This window comes from Elephas maximus, chromosome 26 (genome assembly GCF_024166365.1).
Source record: "Elephas maximus indicus isolate mEleMax1 chromosome 26, mEleMax1 primary haplotype, whole genome shotgun sequence".
Classification (NCBI taxonomy): Eukaryota; Metazoa; Chordata; class Mammalia; order Proboscidea; family Elephantidae; genus Elephas; species Elephas maximus.
In genome coordinates this window covers 14,584,763-14,611,945 of record NC_064844.1, presented here as the reverse complement: position 1 = coordinate 14,611,945, position 27,183 = coordinate 14,584,763, and the positions used below count along the sequence as shown (strand labels likewise).

The following is a 27,183-nucleotide window of genomic DNA, read 5'->3' as shown; positions in this document are numbered from 1 at the left end:
CCCCTGAGGGTCAGGCCGCGTCCCGTGCTTGCGCTGTCTCAGAAGCCGTGGTTAGTTCCTCCGCTCCCAGTCCAAAGCCCAGCGTCAAGGTTCCCTGGCTGGGCTTCCCCCGAGGTCAGTTCAGGGGCTAGGACTGTGTCCTGCATTTGCGCCGTCTCAGGATGCTGTGCTCCGCTCCCCTGCGCCCAGTCCAAAGCCCCGCACCAAGGTTTCCTGACTGGGACGCTGGCTCCAGGCTCCGAAAACAGTTGCTGCTTCCCCGTGGTTGCTTGTTCTCTCGTTAGCCGCGTCAGTGTGCAGCCTGCTTGCGCTGGCTGAGTCTTTGTCACTCAAGTCAACTCTTTAGATCTGTGTCTGATGGTCAGGTTTCGTAGATTGTCACGTATGTGATCGATTCACTTGTTTTTCCGAGTCTTTGTTGCAAGAGGGATCCGAGGTAGCTTCTACCTAGTCAGCCGTCTTGGCCTGTCAGTGCAGGTCACTTTGATCAAAATTAGACATCTGAACTAGGTATAGAATTCAATCAATTGTTTTTTAACACTGGCAAATGTTTTTGTACCAGACGTATACTCTGTTTGGCCAAATATCTTAATGTAGTAGAAAGAACAGTGGTCGTTAAGCCAACTAGTATGAGATTCATACATGGCTACAGCTTACTCTTTAATTGTGTGAAAGCTTACCCTCGATCACTTCAAAATACCAGCGGGCTGGGGGGAAAGTCACGCAGGAACCAGTGTCACCTCTGCATTTTGTTAACATTGTTTCCCTATTCACCAGTAGTGAATGAGCTGGTTTGGAATAAAGAACCAGGCAATGATAGCACACCAGACATTATGTGGGCAAAGTGGTGTTTCTAGACTGTCAAATACTGTTTCACACATACGTGCTATTTTCTAAGTATGTGTAGCTTTTGTTGTGATTAATAATAAAACATGAATTCTTATAATGATTTTGCTGCCTTCATGGTAGTGTTTCATCATTATTTTCCTGAATCAAAAGCTGCTAAAATTTCTGGAAAAGATGGGGAACCAACAGGAACAACTGCAGTGTAGTAGAGATGACTCGCAGAATTTCAAGGCAATGTATTGGAGATCAGAAAGAAACTTTGTGTTATTGCAGATGATAATACCGTTGTTGGTACCTGCTGGTGAGCTTCTGTGTGTTGTGTTGGGCGCTTTACGAACTGGTGTGGTATGTACTTACTTATTCCTCTTCTGAGTAGCTATTGTTATTATTACCACTGTACAGATAAGGCAATGGGAGCTCACAGTAACCTTCTCAAGATCACAAAGCCAGTAAGGAGCAGAGCCGGAATTGGCATCCGGGTTCCTGGCTCTTAATTTTAAACTTAAGCCCTTCATACTGTATACCAAAACTGTTGCTTCGTGTACTCCTCACATAATTCCCCAGCAAGTACTCTTAAATTATTAGCAGGTGTCGTTGAGTCAGCTCCGACTCATAGTGACCTTATGCGTAACAAAACAAAACGTTGCCTGGTCCTGAGCCATCGTCCCGATTGCTGGTGTGTCTGAGTCCATTTTAAATAGCATCAGGTAAAGTTCCATTGTGTGACTATGTGGCTTGATTTAACCTCTGTTAATAAAAAAAAAAAAAAAAAATTTTTTTTAATTGGAACACTGTGTTATTCATGGGAATTAGGAATATAAGGTAAGTTATTTTAATGGCTTTGACTTTAGGTTATGAAATCTACAAAGAAATGAAATTTATTTGGTTGTAATTAATGCCTGTGTTTCTGGTACTGCTTATGATGGATATTGCAGACTGGCAGGGGGCAGTGTTTTACTAGTGTGAACTCTGAGTGCCACGTCATTTTCCTTCTGTAAAATAGAAAACTTAAACACATTCGAATTAAAGTATCTGAGTAAATAGTAACTTTGGAGACCTACAGCACTGTTTGTGCTTTTTGGATGCAATGATGCTCCTTATCTCAGTTGAGTTTCTGTGATCTGTAGTCTTCTGTTTTAAAGAATAGAGCCTTTTTATTTATCTTTTTTGTTCTCTTTTAGGAAAACACCAGTCCTTGTTGTTGGCCATTTTTGTGACCCCTCTTGTCGATCTTCGTTCCGATTTCTCCAAGTTTCAGGAAATGATAGAAACAACTTTAGACATGGATCAGGTATGCAGTATGCTGCTTAATTGAAAGAATAACATATTTTTGAAAGGCAAAAGGCCCCTTTGAAAAGTTACCTTTTGGATTTCTTTTTTCAGTCTGATTTTGTCAGTGTGGCGTGGTACCTGTTAAGAGATGGTGGATGTGAGTTTCAGTGATAAGTGGGAAAAAGTTTTGTTTTTAAGAGCAGTTGTTTCACTGGATGAAAATTCAGAAAGATGAACAGAGGAAATAAGTATTGGGCCTGATTGGCCTGGTTAAAGAAAATTTCGTAAATAAAAGATTTCACATATGTGAGGAAAGTTAGAGTAACTGGAAAAGGGAAGAAGAAAAAGATGAATGTGGAGCACAAGAGAAGACAACTTCCTTTTATTTATTTCCCACATAGAGAAAGTCTTTGGGGGAGAAGATGGAAGTACCTCTGTATCTCCTAAATGGTCATTGGATGCAACTAAAAAGTTAACTTAAGTATTTTTTAGTTTCAAATTTCTTGTTAGTGGAGAAAAACATTTAGGGTTTAAATAATCTGTATCCTGAAGTGTCTAACAATTTTGAGCAGTCATTTATATATAAAACATGGATCTCATTACTGAAATGGTTAAAAACATAGCAAAATGATTTTAAAAGCAATATTTATGGAATGGTAAAATTTTATTTTGTATCTGTTAAAAATTTGTTTATATTAAATACTTCGGGGCTTGTCAAAAGGCCCGTGAATGTAGTGTTATAAAATTATGTGATAATTTTTTAAATATTTAAAAAAAAATTTCTAAATTACACTTCTTGTTAAAAGTGATCATGCAGGGCATATGCACTTGTATTATTCATGTTAAAGTAACAGCTTGCTGATGGTTAGATTCTTTGCATTTTTCTTAAAACTTGAGAGAGGATGTGAGTTAACATTTGCCTTACGTGGTGTTGATATACTTTGTTTTTACTGGCTCATTAACTAAGGCTTAAAGAACTTAAGCCCGATTTGCTCCGTGCACTCTAGATTTAAAAAAAGTGTGTGTGTGTGCGTGCGTGTGTGTGTACGTGTGCGTAAACATGTCAATTTCCTGATAATTTGTCAGGAATGGGTGCTAGGGCAATCTTTTCCATTTACTTGTAGGTTAAGCAGCCAAAAAACTTAGATTGTTCACCTCTTGTTTAGGAAAACTTTGACTTTGGCTGTTGTTTCCTCTGTAATAAAAAATTGTTACTAGAAGAATGACTTTAGGTGTTTAACTTTTAGACCAATGAGGAGGCAGCAATACTGGTCAGAGACATCTGGTAGCTTAATTACCGCCCTCCCCTCCAGGATGTGTCTTTCCCTGAGATTGGGGAGAGGTGGATATTTGTAAGCATGGTGCAGTTCCTGAACGGAAAAACAACACACACACACACACAAGAAAACCCTGATAAGGAGGCAAGGGACCTTGGTGCACAACGGTTAACCTCCCGATTGCTAGCCAAAAGGCTGGCAGTTTGAGCTCACCCAGCAGCTCCTCGTGAGAAAAACGGGTTCAAGCTGCCGACCTTTCAGTTAGCAGCCAAACACTTAACCATACCTTCTTTATCCTGTTACAAACCTTTAAGCTTGTCTCAGGTTATAAGGTGAATTCAACCCTTCACTGTCATTGTAGATATTTGTGATGAATTTAGACGTTTAAATTACATGACTCAGAACCACTTTGAGAAAACCTCAAGGGGCTATTAGTTGTGTCATGTTTGATTGCTGAAAGCTTCACTAACTGTTTTCCAGCTGTGCACTTAGAGTTCATGAGGTGAAGGGAGCAGCCATTTACATGCGTGGCTTGGTTGGTTTTTTCCCCTAAGCTTGGCCTTATGTATAATGCTTCAGGTGTTTTCGTGGCTGCTTTCCATAAATCTTGAAGCCCTGGTGGCGCAGTGGTTAAGAGCTGTGGCTGCCAATGAGAAGGTCAGCAGTTTGAATCCACCAGCCACTCCTTGGAAACCTTATAGGGCAGTTCTACTCTGTCCTATAGGGTCGCTATGAATCAGCGACTCAGTGGCAGTGGGTTTCCATAAATCTTATAGAAAGATTTTCTATTTCTGAAGGAAATGCAGATTAAAACCATCCCTAAACAAGGCTCAAAAAAAGGCAGTTATTTTTCACATACACACACAAATAGTTTCGGTTAGTTTGGGCGATTTGGTGAAACATACTAAATTTTTCTATGATGCATTTGGGCCATTTTATCTTTTGACTATTAGTTTTCACATGTATTTATCATTAACATTTCATTTATTATTGGAAAAATAATAAATTCATGGGATTGTCCCTCACAACAAAGTATTGTTCCACCCAAATGCCGGTAATGCTTATGGTCTTTTTATATTTATTTATAGACTGGTGAATAGATAAATAAGGATAAAGTAGAGAAATGAGCTCATACTGTAGATGTTGTTTCTTACTTTAAAAGAATTAAAAATTTCTGTAAAAATTTTCTAGGAAATGCATTAAAAAAAAAAAACACAAATGTTCTTAGCTTTATTCACAATAGTCACATACTGGAAACAACCCTAATCCCATCAATTGAAAAAAAAAAAAACGGTTGCCATCGAGTCAATCCCAACTCATAGCAACCCTATAGGACAGAGAAGAACTGCCGCAGAGAGTTTCCAAGGAGCACCTGGTGAATTAGAACTGCCAGCCTTTTGGTTAACAGCCATAGCACTTAACTACTACGCCACCAGGGTTTCTAATAGGTGAATAAATAATCAAATTGTGGTATATTCATGCAGTGAAATACTACTCAGCCAAAAAAAGAAAAGAGCTACTGGTATACACAGTGACATGAATGAATCTCAAAAACAATATTCCTGGTAAAAGGAGCTTGTCACACACAAGAGTATGTACTATATGATTTCATTTATATAAAATTCTAGAAAAGACGAATCTCTTTTTACTCTTCTGCCAATGTCTGTCGATTTTGCAGAAGCTGATAATTTTTATGAGATTGCATTTGTCTGTTTTGTCTTCTTCATGCATTTGTTGTCAGGCTTGTTAGCCTATTTTTACAGAAAATTCAGCCCCATGGTTTTCTCCCAGGAATTTTATGATTTTAGGGTTGATCCATTTTGAGTTAGCTTTTGTGTTTGCCATGAGGTGTGGGTCATGTTTCAATTTTCTGCAGGCAGATATCCAGTTTTGCCAGCACCATTTATTAAACTGTCTCTGCACCCACTGAATGGAATTTGACCCCTTGTCAAAGATCAGTGACCCCTTGTCAAAGATCAGTTGTCCATACCTGGCTGGATTTATTTCTGGGTTCTTAGTTCTGAGTTCCCAATTCTGTTCCGCTGGTCTATGAGTCTGTTGTTGAACCAGCACCAGGCTGTTTTGATTACAGTGGTTGTATAGTATGTTTTGATATCAGGGAGTGTGAGGCCTCCTCCTTTATTCTTTGTCTTTAATATCGCTTTGGCTATTTCGGGCTTTTCCATTCCGGTAAAGAATGTTGTTGGGATGTATATCGGGCTTGCACTAAATCTGCAGATCACTTTAGGTGGTATTGACGTTTTCAGCATATTCCCATCTGTGAGCACGGGATATGTTTCCGCTTTTGTAGGTCTTTTAGTCTCTGGTAGTGGTGTTTTATAATTCTCATTGTAAAAATCTTTTATCTACCTGGTTAGGTTAATCCCTAGGTATTTTATTGATTTGGAGGCTATTGTAAATGGTATTGTTTTCTTGATTCTTTTTTCAAGTGGTCTTTGTTAGTGTAGAGGGACCCGACTGATTTTTGTGTGTTGACCTTGTATCCTGCAACATTACTAAATTCTTTTATTAGTTCCAGCAAAGCTGTCTTGTGGAATCTTTAGTCTTCTATGTATAGGATCGTGTCTTCTTCAGATGGTGATAATTTTCTTTCTTTTCCAATTTGGATACCTTTTATTACTCTTTCTTATTGCTCAGGCTAGGACTTCCAGCACACTGTTGAATAAGATCAGTGATAATGGGCATCGTTGTCTCATTCCCATTCTCAGAGGAAAAGTTCTCAGCCTTTCTCCGTTGAGTCTGATGTTGGCTATTGGTTTGTCATATATGCCCTTAATACGTTGAGGAATTTCCCTACTATTCGAGGAATTTCCCTACTATTCCTATTTTGCTGAGAGTTTTTATCAGGAAAGGGTGTTGAATTTTATTAAATACCTTTCCTGCATTGATTGATATGATCATGTGGCTCTTTTCCTTTGTTTTATTTATGTGGTAGATTACATACTTTCATTTTCTAATGTTGAACCACTCTTGTAATCCTGGTATGAATCCCACTTGATCATGGTGTATGATTTTTTTGATATGTTGCTGTAGTCTGTTGGCTAGAATGTTGTTGAAAACTTTTGCATCTATGTTCTTAAGGGACATCGATCTGTAGTTTTCTTTTTTTGTGGTGTCTTTGCTTGGTTTCAGTATCAGGGTTATGCTGGCTTCATAGAGGGAGTTTGGTAGTGTTCCTTCCTCTTCTGTGTTTTTGAAGAGATTGAGTAGGATTTGGTATCAGCTCTTCTCTGAATGTTTGGTGGAATTTTCCAGCGTAGCCATCTGGTTCTGGGTTTTTTTGTTACTGTTGTTGCTAGTTTGTGTGTGTGTACGTGCTTCAGGTAAAAATTTACAGCTCAAGTTAATCTCTCATTCAAAAATCTATACACATTTTTTTGTGACAATGGTGGCAGTCCCCACAGTGTGACAGCACCCTCCCCCTTTCCACCCCAGGTTCCCTGTGTCCATTCGTCCTGTTCCTGTCCCTTCCTGCCTTCAAACAGGAGCTGCCCACTTGATCTCACATATCTGATTGAACTAAGAAGCACATTCGTCACATATATTATTTTTTGTTTATAGTCCTGTCTAATCTCTGAAGAGTGGGCTTTGGGAATGGTTTTATTTCTGGGTTAACAGAGCATCTGGGGTCATAGTTTCGGAGGTTCCTCCAGTCTCTGTTAGACAATTAAGGCTGGTCTTTTTACATGAATTTGAATTCTATTCTTCATTTTTCTCCTGCTCTATCAGGGACTCTCTATTGTGTTTCCTTTCAGGGTGGTCATTGGTGGCAGCCCGGTACCATCTAGTTCTTCAGGTCTCAGCCTGGTAAAATCTCTGGTTTATGTTGTTGTTAGTTTTTTTTAAAATGACATTTTGAATCTCTTGTGATGAATCTGTTTAAATTTTCTACCTCTGTTTGTGATAATTTGGGTAGGTAGTGTGTTTCTAGGGATTTTTCATAGTAATCAGTTATGATCTTTTTTCTCTCTGATGGATTGGTTGTAATGTCACCAATTTGATTTCTTAATTTGGTTATTTACCTCTTACGGATTTTTTTTATTTTGTCAATTTAGGTAGTGGTTTGTCTATTTTGTTGATTCTTTCAAAGAACCAACTTCTGGTTTTGATAATTCTTTCAGTTTTTCTGTTTTCTAATTCATTTATTTCTGCCCTGATATTTATTTATTTATTATGGTTGCTTTTGACTTCTTTTGCTCTTCCTTTTCTATTTGTTCAAGTTAGCGGTTTAAGTTAGTGGTTTTGGATCTCCTTTTTTGTTGTAGGCGTTTATTGCTATAAAGTTCCCTCTGAGTACTGCTTTTGCTGTGTACCAAAGGTTTTGATATGTTGTGTTTTTATTTTTGTTTGATTCTAGGAATTTTTAAATTTCACTTTTGATTTCTTGTATGACCCAATAATTTTATAATAGTGTATTATTTAGTTTCCATGTAATTTTTTTCCCCTTAATTATCCTTTTGTTGATTTCTGGTTTTACACTGTTAATGGTCCGAGAAGATGCTTTGTATAATTTCATTCTTTTTAGATTTGTTGAGACTTGTTTTGTGACCTAGCATAAGGTCTGTTCTGGAAAGTGATTCATGTGCGCTGGTGAAGAATGTATGTTATTCTGATGTCGGGTAGAGAGTTCTATAGATGTCTGTTAGGTCGATTTGGCTTAGGGTTAAAGTTCTCAGTGTCTTTAGTGATTGTCTTTTTAGATGTTCTGTCTATAATTGAAAGTGGTGTGTTGAAAAAAAAAATGTGGAGTTGTCTGTTTCTCCTTTCATGTTTGTCAGGATTTGTTTCATATATTTGGGTGCATTGCTGTAAGGTGCATACATATTTATAATTGTTACGTCTTCTTGCTGTACTGACCCTTTTATTATTATGTAATGTTCTCCTGTATCTCTTGTAACAGATTTTGATTTAGCCTGTTTTATCTGATAATCAGTATGGCCATCCCTGCTTTTTTTTGGTTACTGCTTGCATGGAATATTTTTCGCCATCCATTTATTTTCAGTTTGTTTGCATTCTTACGCCTAAGTTGGGTTTCTTGTAGACAGCAGAAGGATGGATCGTATTTTTTAATCCAGTCCACCACTGTGCCTTTTGCATGGGGCATTTAGAACATTTCCATTTAATGTTATTACTGAAAACAAATTGTCTACCTCACTCATTTTGATATTTGTTTTTTTCACTGTCTCGTGTCTTGTTTATTACACTGATTTTTTCTGTTTTTGTTTGTATTTGGGTGCCTTCTTATGATGAGCCTTTTCGTTAACTTCCTTCTTTTCTCCTGAGTGTTTCTCCATAGTGGCTACCATATATGTTACATTACATGACTTAGAATTACGACAGCATCTAGCATATGAATAGCTGTTAACATACAGCCTTGATATAATAGGTCTGTTCCTGATACACTCCCCATTCCCCCGTATCTCTTGGTGTATGCCCATCAACATCAGTATACAACCTATATTTGACAGGTTTAGTTTGTACTTGTTTCTTAATGTTCTTGCCTTTCCCCTTGGAGTACTCCCTTGAGTAACACTTGCAAAGCTGGTCTGGTAGTGGCAAATACCCAGAGCTTCTGTTCGTTTGGGAATGTCTTGCTGGGTAAAGTGTTCTTGGTTGGCACTTATTTTGGTTCAGTATTTTATATATGTCGCTTCACTGTCTTCTGGCCTCTGTAGTTCCTGGGGGAGAAATTCACATTGATTCTTGGTATGTTAAATGGTTTTTTTTTCCCTTGCTGCTTTCAAAATGCTCTGCTTGTCTTTGGTTTACAAGAATTTTATTAGGATATGTGATGGCAGTTCGAATCTGCTGGACACTCCTTGGAAACTGTACGGGGGCAGTTCTACTCAGTCCTATAGGGTCGCTATGAGTCGGAATCAACTCGACGGCAATGGGTTTGGTTTTTTGGTTGTAGAGTTGATCTTTTTGTGTCTCTTCTGATTAGGGTTCGTGTGGCTTCCTGTATTTGCAGGCTTGGTTCTCTGCCCAGGTCTGGGAAATTCTCTCTGATTATCACTTGGAAAATGGTTTCTATGCCTTTATTGTTGTCGTGGTGCTCTGGGATTCCAATGATTGTAATGTTAGATTTCTTAATTGAATCCCACATTTCTTTCTGGGTTTGTTCGCTTTTCTTCCTCTTGAGTCTTAATAAGCTCAGATATTTTGTCTTCTTATTCAGATATTCTGTCTCCTGCTTGTTCGACTCTATTGTTGAGTGTTTCTCTTGCTTTTTCTTCTAATTCAGGTGTTTTAGTCTTCAGTTCCAGGAGTTCTCTTTGGATTTTTTTTTTTTCCAAATTCCTTGTTGAATCGCTCATTTTGTTCCTCCATTTGCTTCCTGAACTCCACTCGTTTGTTTTCTGCTTTCTTTAAACATATTTAGCACCATAGTCTGAAAACTATCAATTCTTTGCATTATTCTGGTCTCCGTAGGAGAGATTTCCTCTTCATGTATTGATTTAGAATGTTCCTTCTCTTGTACTTTTGTTTTTTAGTAGTTTTTGTTGAATTTGAGCCTTTTTGTTATCTTTTCTTTAATTTTTTTATTCTGCTTATTTGGGAAAATTCAAGAGCTATGTATGCTCAGTCTCTGGTATTCAGCATGCATGTAGGGTGGGGGAATTTGCTGGACACCTTTGCTGTCGTGTCTGGTGGGAATTGACTTTACTGTGGTGACTGTGAGGCTGTTCTTGGCCTTTTCCTCCCCAGCACCCCCGCACTGGCACACCCACTACCCGCAGTGTCCTGCTGGCGGCCGCTGATGTGATCAGCCCCGAACACTTTTAAGTTAATTTCTCAGCCTGGGGGTTTCCAGATTTATTAGGGCAAAAGTTTGGTTGCTCAAAAGGAAACCCAAAATAAATAAAAGCGGTTTAAACAAGCTAGGGGTTTACTTTGCTTATTTAACAGTCTGGACAGGGCAGCCTTGGCTGGCAGGGCATCTGCACCAGATCTGGGACCTGGCTCCTCTCTTGGCGCTCCATCACCCTTAGAATGTTGCCTTCACCTGCAAGGTCCAAGATGGCTTTATCTTCTTTCCAACCAGCGGAAAGGACAAAAGGGGGAGAGGAAGGACATGCTTTGGGAATTGTACACATCGTTTCTGCTCATATTCTGTTGGCCAGGACTTAGTCATATGCCCACACCTAGCTACAGGGGAAGCCAGGAAATGTACTCTTTGCTCTGAGTCGTTTTGCGCCCCACTGACAATGGGCAGTTATATCACCACAGAAGGAGGGCAGAATGGATAATGCCCAACAACCAGCAGCATCTTTCAGTGCCATTTGAAATCCAAATCCCTCTGAAGGCAGGCTTTTATTCACACACTGTCAGGGGGAGGTTCTGTCCCCACCTCTCCTTCCCTAGGGTCCCAGGCTTATAGAGACAGGTTTCTCCATCAGCCAAAACAGAGGGACAGTTTAAATGATCCCTCTGACGTTATGCTGGGGACTGTCTACTTTGCAGGGGCTCAGAGCTGTTGTCTTCTCCAGCTCAGCTATACATTTATTTGAAAGAGTGCTTATATTTTGTCTTTAGAGGGTAGTAGCAGGACTTTTAAAATTATTTTTTAAAATATCTGGTATCTTCCGTAGTTGTTTTCCCCTCACTAGTTAATTTAAGGAGTCCTGGTGCACAGTGGTTAAGAGCTCAGCTGCTAACCAAAAGGTCGGCAGTTCGACTCCACCAGCCGCTCCTTGGGAAACCTTATGGGAAAGCTCTACTCTGTCTTTTAGGGTTGCTATGAGTCAGAATCGACTCGATGGAAATAGGTTTAATGAATGTAAGCTGTGTTTTTCATATGGGTTCTCTGATTGTTTCAAGCTTTCTGCTGTGTCAGTAGAGGTAATTTGACCCATCTGTAGTGTCTCTTCCTTTCTATGCTGAGTTGTATTTATTAGTTCTTCAGTGATACTGTTTAGACCTCACATCCCCTCCTCATTCTTTTTGTCTCATATTGTTGCTTCATCATCCCATTTTTGAGTTCCAAGCCTGGGTTTATCTTATTCTGTCTCCTTTTGGGTAGTTTGAGGCAGTATCAAAAACCATACCTGCTGCCATCGAGTCAGTTCCAACTCATAGTGACCCTATAGGACAGAGTAGAACTGCCCCATAGAGTTTCCAGGGAACACCTGGTGGATTCCAACTGCTGACCTTTTGGTTAGCAGCCATAGCTCTTAACCACTATACCACCGGGGTTTCCGTTTGATGCAACGGCTGTGTGTTATTTCTGGCATTAGATGGGGATATTGTTGGAAAGATAGCCCAGTATTCATGTTTGTTAGATTACCTAGTTGGGTGGTATATTTTATCTTCCCAGATTGTTGGGGTAGGAGGGGGCATGCTGCATTGCTAGAGGACATCCGGTTCATTGCAGCCAATAGTAAGTTAGAACCCACTTGTTCACTTCCTGTGTTCCACCCAGGTACCCCCAACAGCCCTTCCAGAACAGGCCTCCTCTACCCACAGTGTTCCTTTATCCAAGGAAGAAAATGTTTGGATACCCACTCAGTTTGCTTCTTTCCAGATTTGGGATTGTTAGTGAGACTTCTCAGGGTTTTGTTGACTCACCAGTAGGTTTCTGGAAGGTAGGGGTGAGGCGAGGAGCTTGGCCTGGACGCCTCACCTCTCAAGCTCATTGGGAGAGTCACGTTCTGTGGTACAGTTTTAACCTACCATTGTAGCATTATTTTTTTTTCCCTGGAAGTATCAAATGTCTTGGCCCTTGTTTCTAAAACATCTAATATAACTGCGTAACATTCTATTCTTTTGATGTACCCTTGTGCAGATATTGTGATGTTTTATTTTCAGGTCTTCCTGTAACGGATAAATCTGCAGAGATTTTATTCATCCTGTGTTGTTTTGCTTCTGTTCATTGTTTCCTCAGATGTAATTCCTAGGAACAGAATTGCCATGTCAAAGAGTATAACAAATATCTCTAAGTCTCGTTGCATATTGCTTTTTTTAAAACAAGGTTATACCAACTTACATTGCCACCAGATATGAATTTGTGTACTAACTTCACTGTAGCCTCATAAGTATTTGATGGTAGTTTCATTTCTTCTTTTTTACGTAGCTATAGAATGGTATCTCGAGTTTGCTTAAATATTCATATCTTTTATTATTATGGAGCATTTAGCATTTTTGTATAGGTTATTTTACCACTTATTTTCTCATCTGTGAGTTTTCTTTGTTATCTTGCCTGTTCAATGACCTTGATGTTTTTCTTATACATACAAACGACTGCTTTTATAAAAGAAAATATTACCTTTATATTTTTACATTTTATAAAGCTACTTTTACAGATCTTTGAGCTTTAAAAAAATTTAAGTTTACTCAAGAATTTAAATAATATTTTGCATAGTTGAGTCTACTTTTGCCTCTTTTATTAGTTTAAATTGAAAAAGTTACTTGATAAATATTTCATTCACTTTTTTTTTACTAGGTTTCTGTAATTTGATTTTTATTGCTTATTCCTTTTGGAGTTCATTTTGATATGTAAATAAAGGTGTGCTTTGATTAAGTGGATAGTAATTGGGAGGAATTTATCTCAACCTCATTTACTGAATAATTGTTTTAGAAAATGGACTATCTTACGTTAAGCTTGTGTGTGTGTGTGTGTGTGTAATTGGATCTGCTTTGAGACTGCAGTCTGTTCCATAGCTTATCCTGTCTTTATTTTTTTAGCAGCAGCACACTGTTTTAGGCAGCAGTTTTCAATGTCTAGTAAGGATAGACTTACTTCACTCTTTTTTTTTTTTTTTTAATTCTTTCATAATTTTTGTCTGTTTAAATTTTAGTCATTGTGTTCTGTTTCAAAAAGGGTTTCCTGTTGGACTTTGATTGTCATCATGTCTATCAGTAGGAAAGAGCAGATTTTTAGCGTTCAGTTCTGTTTTCCCCTTTCAGAGTTGTCTATTTATCAGTTCTTTAAAATTTCCCAGTAAGCAGTTACCTCTAATTAAGACTTTGATACTAAATATTTTGTGAATGTAATACCATTGATACCTTTTTTTAGCTCTGTTTTCCAGGGAAATAACATACTTAAAGGGTTTTTATGTTTTTAAATCATGAGATGTGGATGAACTTTCAGTTTGAAGAAATAAAATTTATAGTTTTTTTTGGAGCTAACTTTTTGAGATTTCTAAGATAGATCCTTGATTATAGGTTTTGAACATTTGTGAAAAGTGTTTTGAACGTTGTTTAAAAAAATGTGAATAAAAAATAACACTTTGTAACATGCACCTTTAGCTCAATATCAGTTTAATATGAATCATTTTTGTGCATTTAAAGCTTTAAGCTCTTAATAAACAGAACTTTACTGTTGTATCTCTTAATATATAGAAGCTTCTTTATAGTTGTGATGGAGTAACTTACGGATAGCAAATTATTTCATTCAGTCAGTATAATTTAAATTATGGAAGTAATAGGAAAATACTTAAGTCATGATTTCCATCTCTATCCATCATTTATACAGTTTAACCCCCCCTCTGTTCTGTTTATAGGTGGAAAACCATGAATTCCTTGTAAAACCCTCTTTTGATCCTAATCTGACTGAACTAAGAGAAGTGATGGATGACTTGGAAAAGAAGATGCAGTCAACATTAACAGGCGCAGCCAGAGACCTAGGTAAGGGTGGGTCGTGGAGGTCGAATCTCTCTCTGGCTCACTCGTCCATTTAGCCACTCATCCATGGCTGGCTCTGCTTTCTTGTCCCATCCAGTCGACCTCCACTTTCAGAAAGTTCTCAAATCTGTTCTTTCAGCATTGTGCTGTTGTTTAAGTTTAGCCACTCATATTCTTTTTCTTAGGCCATTGAAGTAGGGTCGTGGTGGGCATACTTCCTGTCTATTGCCAGACTCTCCGCTTCTGTCCATCCTCCACACTGAGCCAAAATTACCTTCCCAGGAGACGCAGCCGATGATACCACTTTTTTGTTGAAAGTGCCCAGTCCTGCGCCATCCCCATGATGGTTGCATATTGGACTGTTGTGATCCATAGAGGTTTTGTGGGAAAGTAGATTGCCAGGCCTTATTTCTTAGTCCATTTAGTCTGGACGCTCTTGTGAAACTTGTTCAACATCATAGTAACACACAAACCTCCATTGATAGACGGGTGGTGGCTGTGCAGGACGTGCGTTGGGTGGGAACCACACCTGGGTCTCCGCGTGGAAAGTGAAAATTCTGTGCCTCAAGGAGTTTATAGGTGTCCACAATTCATGGAGTTTTTGAATGAAGTGGAATTTGCATCTTTTCCAGCTGGGTAATATTAACAAAGACTTTCCAGTATGCTGCCATCTAGTAAAAGTATGTTTTTCACTTTTTAGTTTAATTGTTTTAAACATTTACATTGGAAAATGGCTGTGGATATTTATGGAGTACTTTTTCTTGTCTTCCTGATCATGAAGGCTTGGAGCCTGGCAAGCAGATTAAACTGGATTCCAGTGCACAGTTTGGATATTACTTTCGAGTAACCTGTAAGGAAGAAAAAGTCCTTCGTAATAATAAAAACTTCACCATAGTAGATATCCAGAAGAATGGTGTTAAATTTGCCAACAGGTCTGTAAGCCTATGTTATGTTTTTAAGCCTTCAGTAGTTCCATGGAATTAAGCTATTCTCTGATGAAATGTGAATGTTTATGATAAGGAAGTTTTATTTATTGTTCACTGATAAGGCCTCAGGTAAGGTTCAAGATTCACTTTTTTGCAAATGACTAGTTAAGATGTCCCAGCAACAGTTGGTAAACCATCCATCTTTTCCTCCCTGACTGAGGTGGTACGGTGGGTTGGTTTTTAACACTCTATTTGTTCATTTACCTGTCTCACTATTTTTTTGTCAATACTAAATTGATCGTATTACATTCATTTTATATTACTTTCCTTTTTTTTTTTTCTCTATTACGGCTAGCCCCCGCCATGTCTCTGCTTTAGTTATTTTCACAGGTTTATTTTTTCTAAGAGAACTTTTATTTATCAAGTTAAAAATTCTTCTGGTATTTTAGTTGGATGCACAAATCAGTTTAGGGAGATGTCTACCAACTTAATGAGGCCGCTCACAAAATTACAGCATCATCATCATATTCCATTTTGACATTTTGAAAATGTATTGTCAGTTTCTCTGCCTTTTTCCTTCCTCACTCATGTCGGGAAGTTCTTGAGGGCAAATCATAGGTGAGAAAAGAATTACACTGAAACCTGTGAGAGCCGGAGCTCAGCAGGACTGCCTCGTTTTTCTGAGCCTCACAAGTTTTCTGCCTTTGACAGGGTGCGGTCTTACCGCTTTTCTTTCGGTCTCTATTAGTGGAAAATGTGTGTGTTTTCCTTCTCTGACAGGTTTCTGCCTCACACAGTTTCTGGCTTTTACAGGTTTCGCTCTTTTTTTTTTTTTTTTTTAATCTCTGTGACTTAGAGGTGTTTATGGCCTGACCTTCCTCCTGCACTGTGTTAAAGCCTCTGGTCTGCCCTTCTCCCACCCCTCCTGAATGTTCCCAGTAGTTTACAGATAGCTTCTGCATGTACGAGCCTCTTCCACCCGTTTAGTTAACAAATAGTTTGAGTGTCCGTTGTGTGTGAACATTACATTAGGTACCCACAGTACCCAGTAATGACAACAGACAGCTTCTTTAACTTGTTCTTTACAACAACTCTCAGATAAATAGGACAGGCATGTTTTCCTCACATTTTATAGACGAAAAGGCTGAGAAAGCCAGTAAGTAACAGCAGATACTCAAGTCTAAGATCTTCTGTTGTTGAATTTAGTTGCCTTGAATAGTTTCCCCTCCCTTTATTACCATTTTTCAGCGCTTTATATCTCTCCTGGTTCAAGAAATGATGTGTTTTAGCTTACGTTAGGCAGAACCTTTGGAGTGTTACAACTTCTCTGAATTGCCAATGGGTTATTTATGCCATACATAAAGCAGATTGGACTGGATGGCCACAGTAGAATCAAAAGTTTTAAGGGATTCATTCATTCATTCACATTGAATGCTTGCTGTGTATCTGGCTGTCCTTCTTACAGCCCCCTAGTGTCACCCAAATAAACTCTAAAGGCTTTATTAGGACTGTCATCATCTGGTTCCCTGCCCACCTTTGCCTTCATCTCCTGCCACTCTTCCCTTTAGCCACAGTGGTCTCACTTTTGTAATGTCTTGGCCTCTTGCTTTTCTTCCTTTAAGTCTTCCCTTTGCCTGCTTCATACTGGCTTTTTTTCAAGCTACTTGCCTATGTGCTGTTCTTGAACCATACATTTGTACTGTGTCACCGGCCAATCCCGTCGGATTCATAGTTGCTGCCATGGTTATCTGATTCCCTCCCATCTCTGAAAATGACTTCCTTCTCTCTCCCTCTTCCTTTCTGTGCCCTCTTCCTGACTTTTTGTTCTTAATTTTAATCCCTTCCTTTGATACCAGCGAATGTTTTCTCCCCCCTTTCTTAAGTATCTTCTTTCATTTCCTCTTCAGATCACTCAAGATTTCATTTTCAAAACATTTTTGTTATTTTGACAACTTTCAGTATTGAAAGGAAGTTATGTGACAGTAATGAGCAATACTGTGTTTGTTTGTTTTAAGGGGGGGATGACCTTCATCATAAAGAGAGATGTAGACTTATTTCTGTCTAAATATTTTATAAAAGGCACAAACAGTTTTATTCAGGAAAATAGTTATTATACCAAGAATCGTGCCAATGAGCTATTCTAGCAGCATGAAAGAGTGTTAATAACCTGAATTCCAGCCACATCTGCCCCTAAGGAGTTGCCTGCTTTCTGCTTGTATTTCCATTTTAATTATTATTGTTTTGAAGCTTCATAGGAGTCTCTGGCTGTGTTGTAGGTCATGCGTATTACCTCTAGTAGATGTTTTAATATTTTTAATAATATCATGATCTTGATTTGCAGTAAATTGACTTCTCTCAATGAAGAGTATACCAAAAATAAAACTGAGTACGAGGAAGCCCAGAATGCCATTGTGAAGGAAATCATCAACATTTCTTCAGGTAACTTTAAGAGAGCCGGTACATTAAGTCCTCTGACTATGACCTGGTTTTTAGTAATAGAAGAAACACGGGGATATTTGGAGTGTGTGTGCTTGTTTTGTTTTTAAAGCATTACACGCTGTAACTATCTTATATGCTAGGTGGCCTGTAAAATAATACATGCCGCACATGTAAGATGAGCTAGTGCAGGCTAAGGAATGGAAATACTCAAAAAACAAAGATGTGCAGAGGAGACATGGCTTCTCTCGCAGTAACGAGGAGAGGACACACCACAGGCTCCAAGGCACTCATGTCTCAGGTGAGCTACAGGCTCGTTCTCTGGGTTGTGGAAATAAATTCCACTGAAAAGCAAATAGCAGTTACACGTGGGCAAGCCTTTCTTGAGTTCTGAGCTCCCTTTTATAGATTTTCTGAGTCCTTTCTAGAGGCATGTAATTATAAGGGAAAAGTGTGATTTGACACTGGTATTGCTCATCAAATGGAACGTGTGTTTAGCACAGGAGTAGGTGGTGCTGTGTTAGCTGGAAGGCTCTGCCTGCCACCATGTGCTTTACTGACCGTAACCTTTATTGTGGCTTTCAAAAATCTGCTAAAGAACCACCTTACCTGAGCCATCAAAGTTGGCATCCCCACTAATGGGCCACGTGGCATTCTGTGCCTCCTGATGAGATGCAGAGGGCAGGACACAGCATCACCGGTGTCGTATTCTTGAAAAAATGTGTAACTTCGTATCAACAAGAAGACAAAAATCAGATATATTTAGATTGTGGGACATTCTTTTTAAGGCCTAAGCTCTTTATAGGTGTCGGCGTCATCAAGGCAAAAAAGGAATGGGCAGGCATCTGTTCTGGATGAAAGGGGACCGAAGGAGACAGGGCAGCAGAGAGCAGGGGATGATCCTTGACTGGAGCCAGGATGGGGGACTGGAGTTGGAGAAGAGCTGTGGTGGCAGACATTGTTGGAACAGACTGGGAAGGCTTAATGGGAGATAATACGGAATCCGTGCCGCATTTCTTAGGTGTGTGCTGGTGGTCTTATGATTAAGTGGGAGGATGTCCTTGTTCTCAGGATATACGTGCTGAATTAAGAAGTCGCTTCTTAAAAAGCTGTGTGTGTGTATAGTTTCATAGATTGTTTCACTATTAGGAATTTTCATAACAAACAGAAGTGCCCAGTAAAGCTAAAGGGCTTTAGTTGAATACTCTTTAGGTATTGGTGTTGAGATGAATGAGATCACGTGTTTGCTTGGTGGTATCAGATGGTGGTAGCCTGGTAATCTAGCAGAATTATGTTCCTGAGCCTAGACTGTATTTTTAAAAAAATCTGTAAAACACTGTATATTCAACCCACAAATCTTCCTTTAAAAAAATCAAATTTACCGATATTCGTTAAGCACCTAATAAGTAAAAGGTGCTAGATTTTAACGTTTAAATTGAGAGTTTTGTATTTGGAGTCACCCTGAATTTAAAAAAACAAAAAAACCTTTTTGGTCTAATACACACTTCAACTGTCTGTTTAGAAGTGTAATGGATCGTTTTTGCAGTTTTCTGTCTTGTTATTAAACAAGGAAAGATGATGTCCTGAAGAGCCACGCGATGTAAGCTTCTAAATAGACTCCAGAAGCTTTGGTTTTCGTTTCTTATTAGAAGCCTCTTCTTGTCGACACTGCTAGAAAACGTACGAGTTTCCCAGTACTTACAGTGATTCACTCCACTGAGATTTAAACAGTCTCACAGGTTCCTGTTGCCACGTGATAGGTAGTACGAAGCCTTCCCTTTTTTTTTAATCTATGTTAGGTAAAAAAAAAAAAAAAAAAGTATGGTGAAATAGAGAATTATTTATACCTGGCCATTTTTAACTTAAATTTTATTTTCAGCATGTTTTATTCTTTGTAGCCGGCAGCATTTTAGAATTACTTTAAGAATGTGGTTTTACTTTTATGGGGAACAGATTTTATGAGGCCAGATTTCCTGCCATTTGGTTAAACCCATAATGTTGTGTTTTCCTGAAGTTAAGCACTTCTCTTGAAAGTCCCTTGAAACTTTTGGTGTGACTAGTTGATATCCGTGTGATAATCCTACATCACACCTGGGCCAGCTTCACCAACCGCTCCAACCTGCTAAAACTTTAAAATCTGTTCCGAAGGTTTTGGCAACTTGTATTGTCTTTATATGTTTTGCCTGCCACTATTGGAGCTTTTTTGTGTACATGATAACTTTTGGTTTTAACACTCCAGCGGAGTAGAGTCTTGTTGAAAGCATTTTAAGTGACAATTAGGGATCTAAATTTATTTTTAAATTCAGCTGCATGTGGTGCTGATGAAAAAATAACATTGTTGCAGTCAGGCTTGTACATGAACAGGCCTGGGTCATCACGTTACAGCGACTACCAGGTCCATGTGCGTTTTCTGCGGTAATTATGACATGCCAGCCTGGTTTCAGATTGTTAAAATTTAGGAAAAGATGTGCCTTAAAATTGAGGGTGTACCTTGGAGATCATTGTACCCTACGTTTCTTACCTTATTGGTATATTATAAAAGCTTTTCCTTATCAGCTTTTTTTTTTTTTTTTTAAAGCTTTACTTCATTTCTTTATAAGTAGTTATGCAGCTGTATTTTCCTGGATTTTGTTAAGGGGAGACATCACGCTCGCCCTTTCTGTTTGTGAAATCTGTTCACACTTGGGGAGGATCTAGCAACACGTTTTAGCCTCATGTTGCGTTTGGGTGTTTCTTTCAAGTTTGGTGATGGCAGCTCCTATGAAATTTCTTAGGCGTTTTGAATTCCCAAACAGGGGAGTTAAATGTATTCTTCTGACTGTTTTTAATGATTCATTTTTCTGGCATATATTTCCCGTTTTTATTTTTACGTAGGCTACGTAGAACCGATGCAGACCCTCAACGATGTGTTAGCTCAGCTGGATGCCGTCGTCAGCTTTGCTCACGTCTCAAATGGAGCCCCTGTTCCGTACGTACGACCGGTCATTTTGGAGAAGGGACGAGGAAGAATTCTGTTGACAGCATCTAGACATGCTTGTGTTGAAGTTCAAGATGAAGTTGCCTTTATTCCCAATGATGTTCACTTTGAGAAAGATAAACAGATGTTCCACATCATTACTGGTAAAGACCAGTTTATGGGTTATTTTTTTGGGTAACATTTCTCTTCTTTTATGTTGGAATGGAAAAAACATTTAAAATTGATGAAGAAAATCCAGTCCTTGACATTAGAAAAAAAAACATGCTATTCATGGTAGTTAGTAATATTCATATTTGGATTAGAGGAAAGATTTGGGAGTGGCGGCGGGGAAGCGTATGAGAGAATATTGTATTCATATGAAACTTCCGCCCAGGGGTCCAGAGCACTTAAAAATGAACATCCCCCCATCCTGAAAGATGACCTTTGAGTTCATCCTTTCAATAGTGAGATCATTGAAGGTCAGCCAGAACTGGCTGCCAGAGTGACCTCAGCTTAGATAGCAACTCTTTACGACATGGCACCACATTCATGTGAAATCTGAAAAAAGTAGGCTTGCTTAGAGAGTGTAGCATGTCTCAAACCGAGGTGTTTTGAGAGTCCTTAACCAGATTCTGGGAACCAGAAAGGGGGGTTAGGGTCTTCTGGGCAACAGTTACTGGTTGTATTCTGGGTATGCTATTTCCCTGAATGGATGACCCAGACAAGCTAATTAATTGCACATTTTCCAAAAAGGGTCCGGGGATTTTAGTATGGAGTTTAAGTATTTTGAAGGATTTGACCATACTGATCCATTCACTAGTTAAAAAAAAACAAAAAACCTGTTGCCATCACGTCAATTCCGACTCATAGCGACCCTATAGGACAGAGCAGAGCTGCCCTATAGAGTTTCCAAGGAATGCCTGGTGGATTCAAACTGCTGACCTTTTGGTTAGCAGCCGTAGCATTTCACCACTATGCCACCAGGGTTTCCAATTTACTAATAGTACCATTTATTAGTGAGTAATAATGTTTGGTTAATCAATTAAGCCTACGTTCCGTTTCTAGAAGCCATTAAATTATCTCACGGGTGGCCTTGTAAGCTGTGGGAAAATGTATGTGTGGTCTTTTTAGGCCATAGTCCCATCCCAGGTAGGGTGCTTTTTATGGTTACTCTAAAGCCAGGCCCGGTGTAGGTTTGGCAACATAGTTGCCTTGCTGTAGGGGCAGTGTGGGCAATAACTTTGTCCGCCCCTTGGGTAGCCTGTGGTTCTGCTTCTAGTGTGTCAGATCAGTGTGTGACCTGCGTGATTAGTCACCAGCATATACTGGTCAGCAATCCTTTGTTTAGGACTAACTGAGTTAACTTGTTGGCAGAAAGAAAGTAATAATTTTTCTTCTTGGTATAATTTGTGTTGTAGGCCCCAATATGGGAGGTAAATCAACATATATTCGCCAAACCGGGGTGATAGTTCTCATGGCGCAGATTGGGTGTTTCGTGCCATGCGAGTCGGCAGAAGTGTCCATTGTGGACTGCATCTTGGCTCGGGTAGGGGCTGGTGACAGTCAATTGAAAGGAGTCTCCACGTTCATGGCTGAAATGTTAGAAACTGCTTCTATTCTCAGGTAAGTGTTATGTCCCAGTCCCTTGAAAATGGAAATGAATGTCCTTGTCCTGTGGAGGTACATCTGCAGACTCATCTATAAAACATCGAAGAACATTTACCTACTTCACTGGTTATTTTCCTGTGAACTTTATGTAGTTTGTATTATCTTCAAAGGGTGACTAGTAATAGTTGTAGAAAGCTTACTTGATTCCCTGCCCCCCGCACCCCCATAAAGCTGGTGCCTTATTATTATTAATACTCTTTTAATATTTTGAAAAATTTCTTGTGGTTTGGCTGAAAGTTTACAGAGTAACTTAGTTTCCCAGTCCACAACTTGTACACGTTTTGTTTCATGGCATTAGTCACGATTTCCTCAATGTGACAGCACTCTGCCCACTTCTGCCTTCGAGTTCCCTGTTTTCATTTGCCCATCTTCCCGGCCGCTTCCTGCCTTCTGAACTTTGTTTTTGGGCAAATGCTTCCCATCTGATCACACATGGGTGATTGTTCTGAGAAGCAGCGTTCCTCACGGGTGCTGTTGTTCACTTCTAGGCCTGTCGATTGGCCGAAAGATGATCTCCAGGACTAGATTATAATCTGGGGGGTTCCACCGGTCTCTATCAGATCATTAAGTCTGTTTTTTTTATGAATTCTAGTTTTGTTCTACATTTTCCCCCCATTCTGTCCAGGACCTTCTGTTGTGGTCCCGACTGATAGGAGTGGTCGGTAGTGGTAGCTGGGCACCATCTAGTTCTTCTGGCCTCAGGCTAGTAGAGGCCTTGGTTTGTGTGCTCGGTTTTCTTTGATTCCTGAAGTTGTTTCCTTAAGGTAGTAGCTCACTTGATAAATCTTTGATGTATCAGCTGATTTACTTACCGTTTTTTTCTTCCACTACCATGCTTTTCTTTTGCTTACACTGTTCATGCTACGTGGAGTGGTCCTTCCTCGCCCTTTGCCCAAGTCTTTTCCAACCTTTATGGCCCTAAGGACTGAAATTCTGCTTCTGTGATGACTTCCTTGCTCACGTGAGGGTGTTTCTTCACCAAATGCCTCCTCTTTGACGTGCCCTATGTAGTTTATTGGTATTTTGGTTCTAGAGGTTTGTATAGTAAGCACAAATTCACCAAAAGAGAGGTCTGACCTTTGTGTTGCCTCCTTGAGGGCAACCTCTAAGCCCTTCAGATTTCCTGAGTTATGGGAGTGTCTTTTTTTTCATGGTGGGCCCCTTGAGAGTTGACCCTAAGGAGCTGACTCAGGGTGGGGGCTAACCTTGCCAGAAAGACCAACCAGGTGATTAGAAGGTTGGGGCTTTAGGCCACTTGATGTCAGCCGAACCTGAGGCTGGGGGAGAGGGGACTGGAGGTTGAGTTCAGGTATGTGGGCAATGATTTAGTCAGCCATACCTATGCCATATAAAAACTGTAGGCACTGGAGCTTGGGCGAGCTTCCTTGGTTAGCAGTACACTTTGTATCTCTGAGGATGATGGAACCTTCACCTTTGAAACACTCCCAGATCTTGCCCTATGCATCTCTTTCTTTGGCTGGTTCTAATTTGTATCCTTTTTGCTGTAATAAAGCTAATCATAAGTGTAGCATTTTCCTGAATTTGGTGAGTTGTCTAGTGAGTTTTGGAACTGAGGGTGACCCTGGGGGCCCCTGAACTTGTAGTTGGTGCCTGAAGTAAGGGTAGTCTTGGGGAGAACTGTGTCCTCAGACTGCACTTTAGCTGAGCTCAGTGGAAGGTTACTGAAATCTTTTGTCTCCATGTCCCTTTTTTAGGAGCTTCCTTGAAGGCAGGGGCTATATCTTCTATTTCTTGGTATCTTCCAAAAGTACTTTGCATATAGTAGGTCCTTGATAAATTATGCGTTGATATAACATCTAAGAGGGTCTATTGTTTGTCTTTCTATGGAGAATTATAAAAGCAGTACAAACATATAGTAATTAGGCCACAGGTTAAAACCCACAACTTCAGAAGTAATGAAATGAGTAGAATTCACAGATAAAGAAATATACATATGCAATGAGCACAAGCAAGACTATCAGATTCACTAATTAAAAATGTTAAAGATGAAGAAGGAACGCTCATATCTGGTGCGAGCGAGGTGACGTGGGAACATGAGCCTACACAACCACCAGGGGTGTATGGGAATGTCCACGTCATAACCTGGTCCCGCCTTCATCCCTCCCACCCCACCCCCCCCTTTTTTTTTTTGGTAAATCTTGACTGATTTGATTGGCAAGAATGATAACTGCTTTATTTGGAAATTCTTTGATTACTACAAGTAAGACTGGAAATTTAAAAATTATTTATCCACTGTTTATTCTTCTGTCAATTGTGTCCATGTCCATTTTTTCATTGATAATTTAGTACTTTTTATTGATGTAATTGAATTTTTTTAATATTAAGATAATCTGTTATGTTCGTGACATAGCTTTCCTAAGGTATTCATTTTATTTTTGGTGTTACCACATTTTGCGTCCTGAGAAAATTTCATGTAATTTCGCTTCAGGTCTGCCACCAAAGACTCGTTAATAATCATAGATGAGTTGGGAAGAGGAACCTCAACCTACGATGGATTTGGGTTGGCGTGGGCCATATCAGAGTACATTGCCACAAGGATTGGTGCCTTTTGCATGTTTGCAACCCATTTTCATGAACTTACTGCCTTGGCTGATCAGATACCAACTGTCAATAATCTACATGTCACAGCACTGACCACTGAAGAGACCCTAACTATGCTTTATCAGGTGAAGAAAGGTGAGGATGTAGACCTCAGGTATGCTGTAAATTCAGAGTGTGACAATGGCAAACTTAAAAAAAAATTAAAAAATTCCATCAAGTCTATTCCACCTCATAGCAACCCTATAAAACAGAGTAGAATTGCCCCATAGCGTTTCTAAGGGTGTGATCTTTACGGGAGCAGATTGCTGCATCTTTCTCTTGCGGGGTAGCTGGTGGGTTCAAACCAGCGACCTTTTGGTTAACACCGAGCGCTTAACCATTGTACCACCAGGGCTTCCTGGTAGCAAACTCACTACCCTTGAAATCATCAGGAATTGACTTGCTTCTTCTAAGTTAGTATGAAACATTGACATTTTTATAGAACATATTTACCTCTCAGTTCGTAGGTGGGGCAGGTACATGGTACATGCTTCTCCCAGTAGGACCACTTACTCTAAAGCGATCACAGAGAGAGAGTAATCTGTATTCTTGAATATCTCCGTGGAGGGATTTTCTGCTCCCCCCCATGGCAGTATGTTTTCTTGTTGAATTAGCTACTGGGTAATAACAGTTATTACACTTTGAAGTTCCAAGGATCTAGCTGTTAGTACTTAATAAAATATTTTTTCTAATTACCAAATTGTATTTTTTTTTTAAGTTTTTTTTATTAACTTTTATTGAGCTTCAAGTGAACGTTTACAAATCAAGTCAGTCTGTCACATATAAGTTTATATACATCTTACTCCTTACTCCCACTTGCTCTCCTCCTAATGAGTCAGCCGCTCCAGTCTCTCCTTTCGTGACAATTTTGCCAGCTTCCAACTCTCTCTATCCTCCCGTCCCCCCTCCAGACAGGAGATGCCAACACAGTCTCAAGTGTCTACCTGATATAATTAGCTCACTCTTCTTCAGCATCTCTGTCATACCCACTGTCCAGTCCCTTTCATGTCTGATGTGTGGTCTTCGGGGATGGTTCCTGTCCTGTGCCAACAGAAGGTTTGGGGACCGTGACCGCTGGGATTCCTCTAGTCACAGTCAGACCATTAAGTCTGGTCTTTTTATGAGAATTTGGGGTCTGCATCCCACTGATCTCCTGCTCCCTCAGGGGTTCTCTGTTGTGCTCCCTGTCAGGGCAGTCATCGATTGTGGCCGGGCACCAACTAGTTCTTGGTCTCAGGATGATGTAGGTCTCTGGTTCATGTGGCCCTTTCTGTCTCTTGGGCTCTTGTTTGTCATGTGACCTTGGTGTTCTTCATTCTCCTTTGCTCCAGGTGGGTTGAGACCAATTGATGCTTCTTAGATGGCCGTTTGTTAGCATTTAAGACCCCAGACGCCACATTTCAAAGTGGGATGCAGAATGTTTTCATAATAGAATTATTTTGCCAATTGACTTAGAAGTCCCCTTAAACCATGGTTCCCAAACCCCAGCCCTTGCTCCGCTGACCTTTGAAGCATTCATTTTATCCTGGAAACTTCTTTGCTTTTGGTCCAGTCCAGTTGAGCTGACCTTCCATGTATTGAGTGTTGTCCTTCCCTTCACCTAAAGCAGTTCTTATCTACTAACTAATCAGTAAACAACCCTCTCCCTCCCTCCCTCCCTCCCCCCTTCGTAACCACAAAAGTATGTGTTCTTCTCAGTTTATACCATTTCTCAAGATCTTATAATAGTGGTCTTATACAATATTTGTCCTTTTGCCTCTGACTCATTTCGCTCAGCATAATGCCTTCCAGGTTCCTCCATGTTATGAAATGTTTCAGAGATTTGTCACTGTTCTTTATCGATGCGTAGTATTCCATTGTGTGAATATACCACAATTTATTTATCCATTCATCCGTTGATGGACACCTTGGTTGCTTCCAGCTTTTTGCTATTGTAAACAGAGCTGCAATAAACATGGGTGTGCATATATCTGTTCGTGTGAAGGCTCTTGTTGTCTCTAGGGTGTATTCCGAGGAGTGGGATTTCTGGGTTGTAAGGTAGTTCTACTTCTAACCGTTTAAGATAACGCCAGATAGATTTCCAAAGTGGTTGTACCATTTTACATTCCCACCAGCAGTGTATAAGAGTTCCATTCTCTCCGCAGCCTCTCCAACATTTATTATTTTGTGTTTTTTGGATTAATGCCAGCCTTGTTGGAGTGAGATGGAATCTCATTGTAGTTTTAATTTGCATTTCTCTAATGGCTAATGATCGAGAGCATTTTCTCATGTATCCGTGAGCTGCCTGAATATCTTCTTTAGTGAAGTGTGTGTTCATATCCTTTGCCCACTTCTTGATTGGGTTGTTTGTCTTTTTGTGGTTGAGTTTTGACAGAATCATGTAGATTTTAGAGATCAGGCGCTGGTCTGAGATGTCATAGCTGAAAATTCTTTCCCAGTCTGTAGGTGGTCTTTTTACTCTTTTGGTGAAGTCTTTAGATGAGCATAGGTGTTTGATTTTTAGGAGCTCCCAGTCATCTGGTTTCTCTTCATCATTTTTGGTAATGTTTTGTATTCT

General features: G+C 39.6%; 1 protein-coding gene across 1 annotated transcript in view; it reads left to right on the top strand.

The window, feature by feature from the left end:
- The window catches only part of MSH2 (mutS homolog 2), an 86,327-nt gene that overhangs the window by 51,559 nt on the left and 7,585 nt on the right, over positions 1-27,183 (top strand). The window contains exons 8-14 of the mRNA XM_049870337.1: positions 2,028-2,137; positions 13,919-14,042; positions 14,821-14,971; positions 17,307-17,404; positions 20,276-20,521; positions 21,776-21,980; positions 24,475-24,722. Of these exons, the coding sequence (XP_049726294.1) occupies positions 2,028-2,137; positions 13,919-14,042; positions 14,821-14,971; positions 17,307-17,404; positions 20,276-20,521; positions 21,776-21,980; positions 24,475-24,722 (1,182 nt within the window). The remainder of the gene's footprint in view (positions 1-2,027; positions 2,138-13,918; positions 14,043-14,820; positions 14,972-17,306; positions 17,405-20,275; positions 20,522-21,775; positions 21,981-24,474; positions 24,723-27,183) is intronic.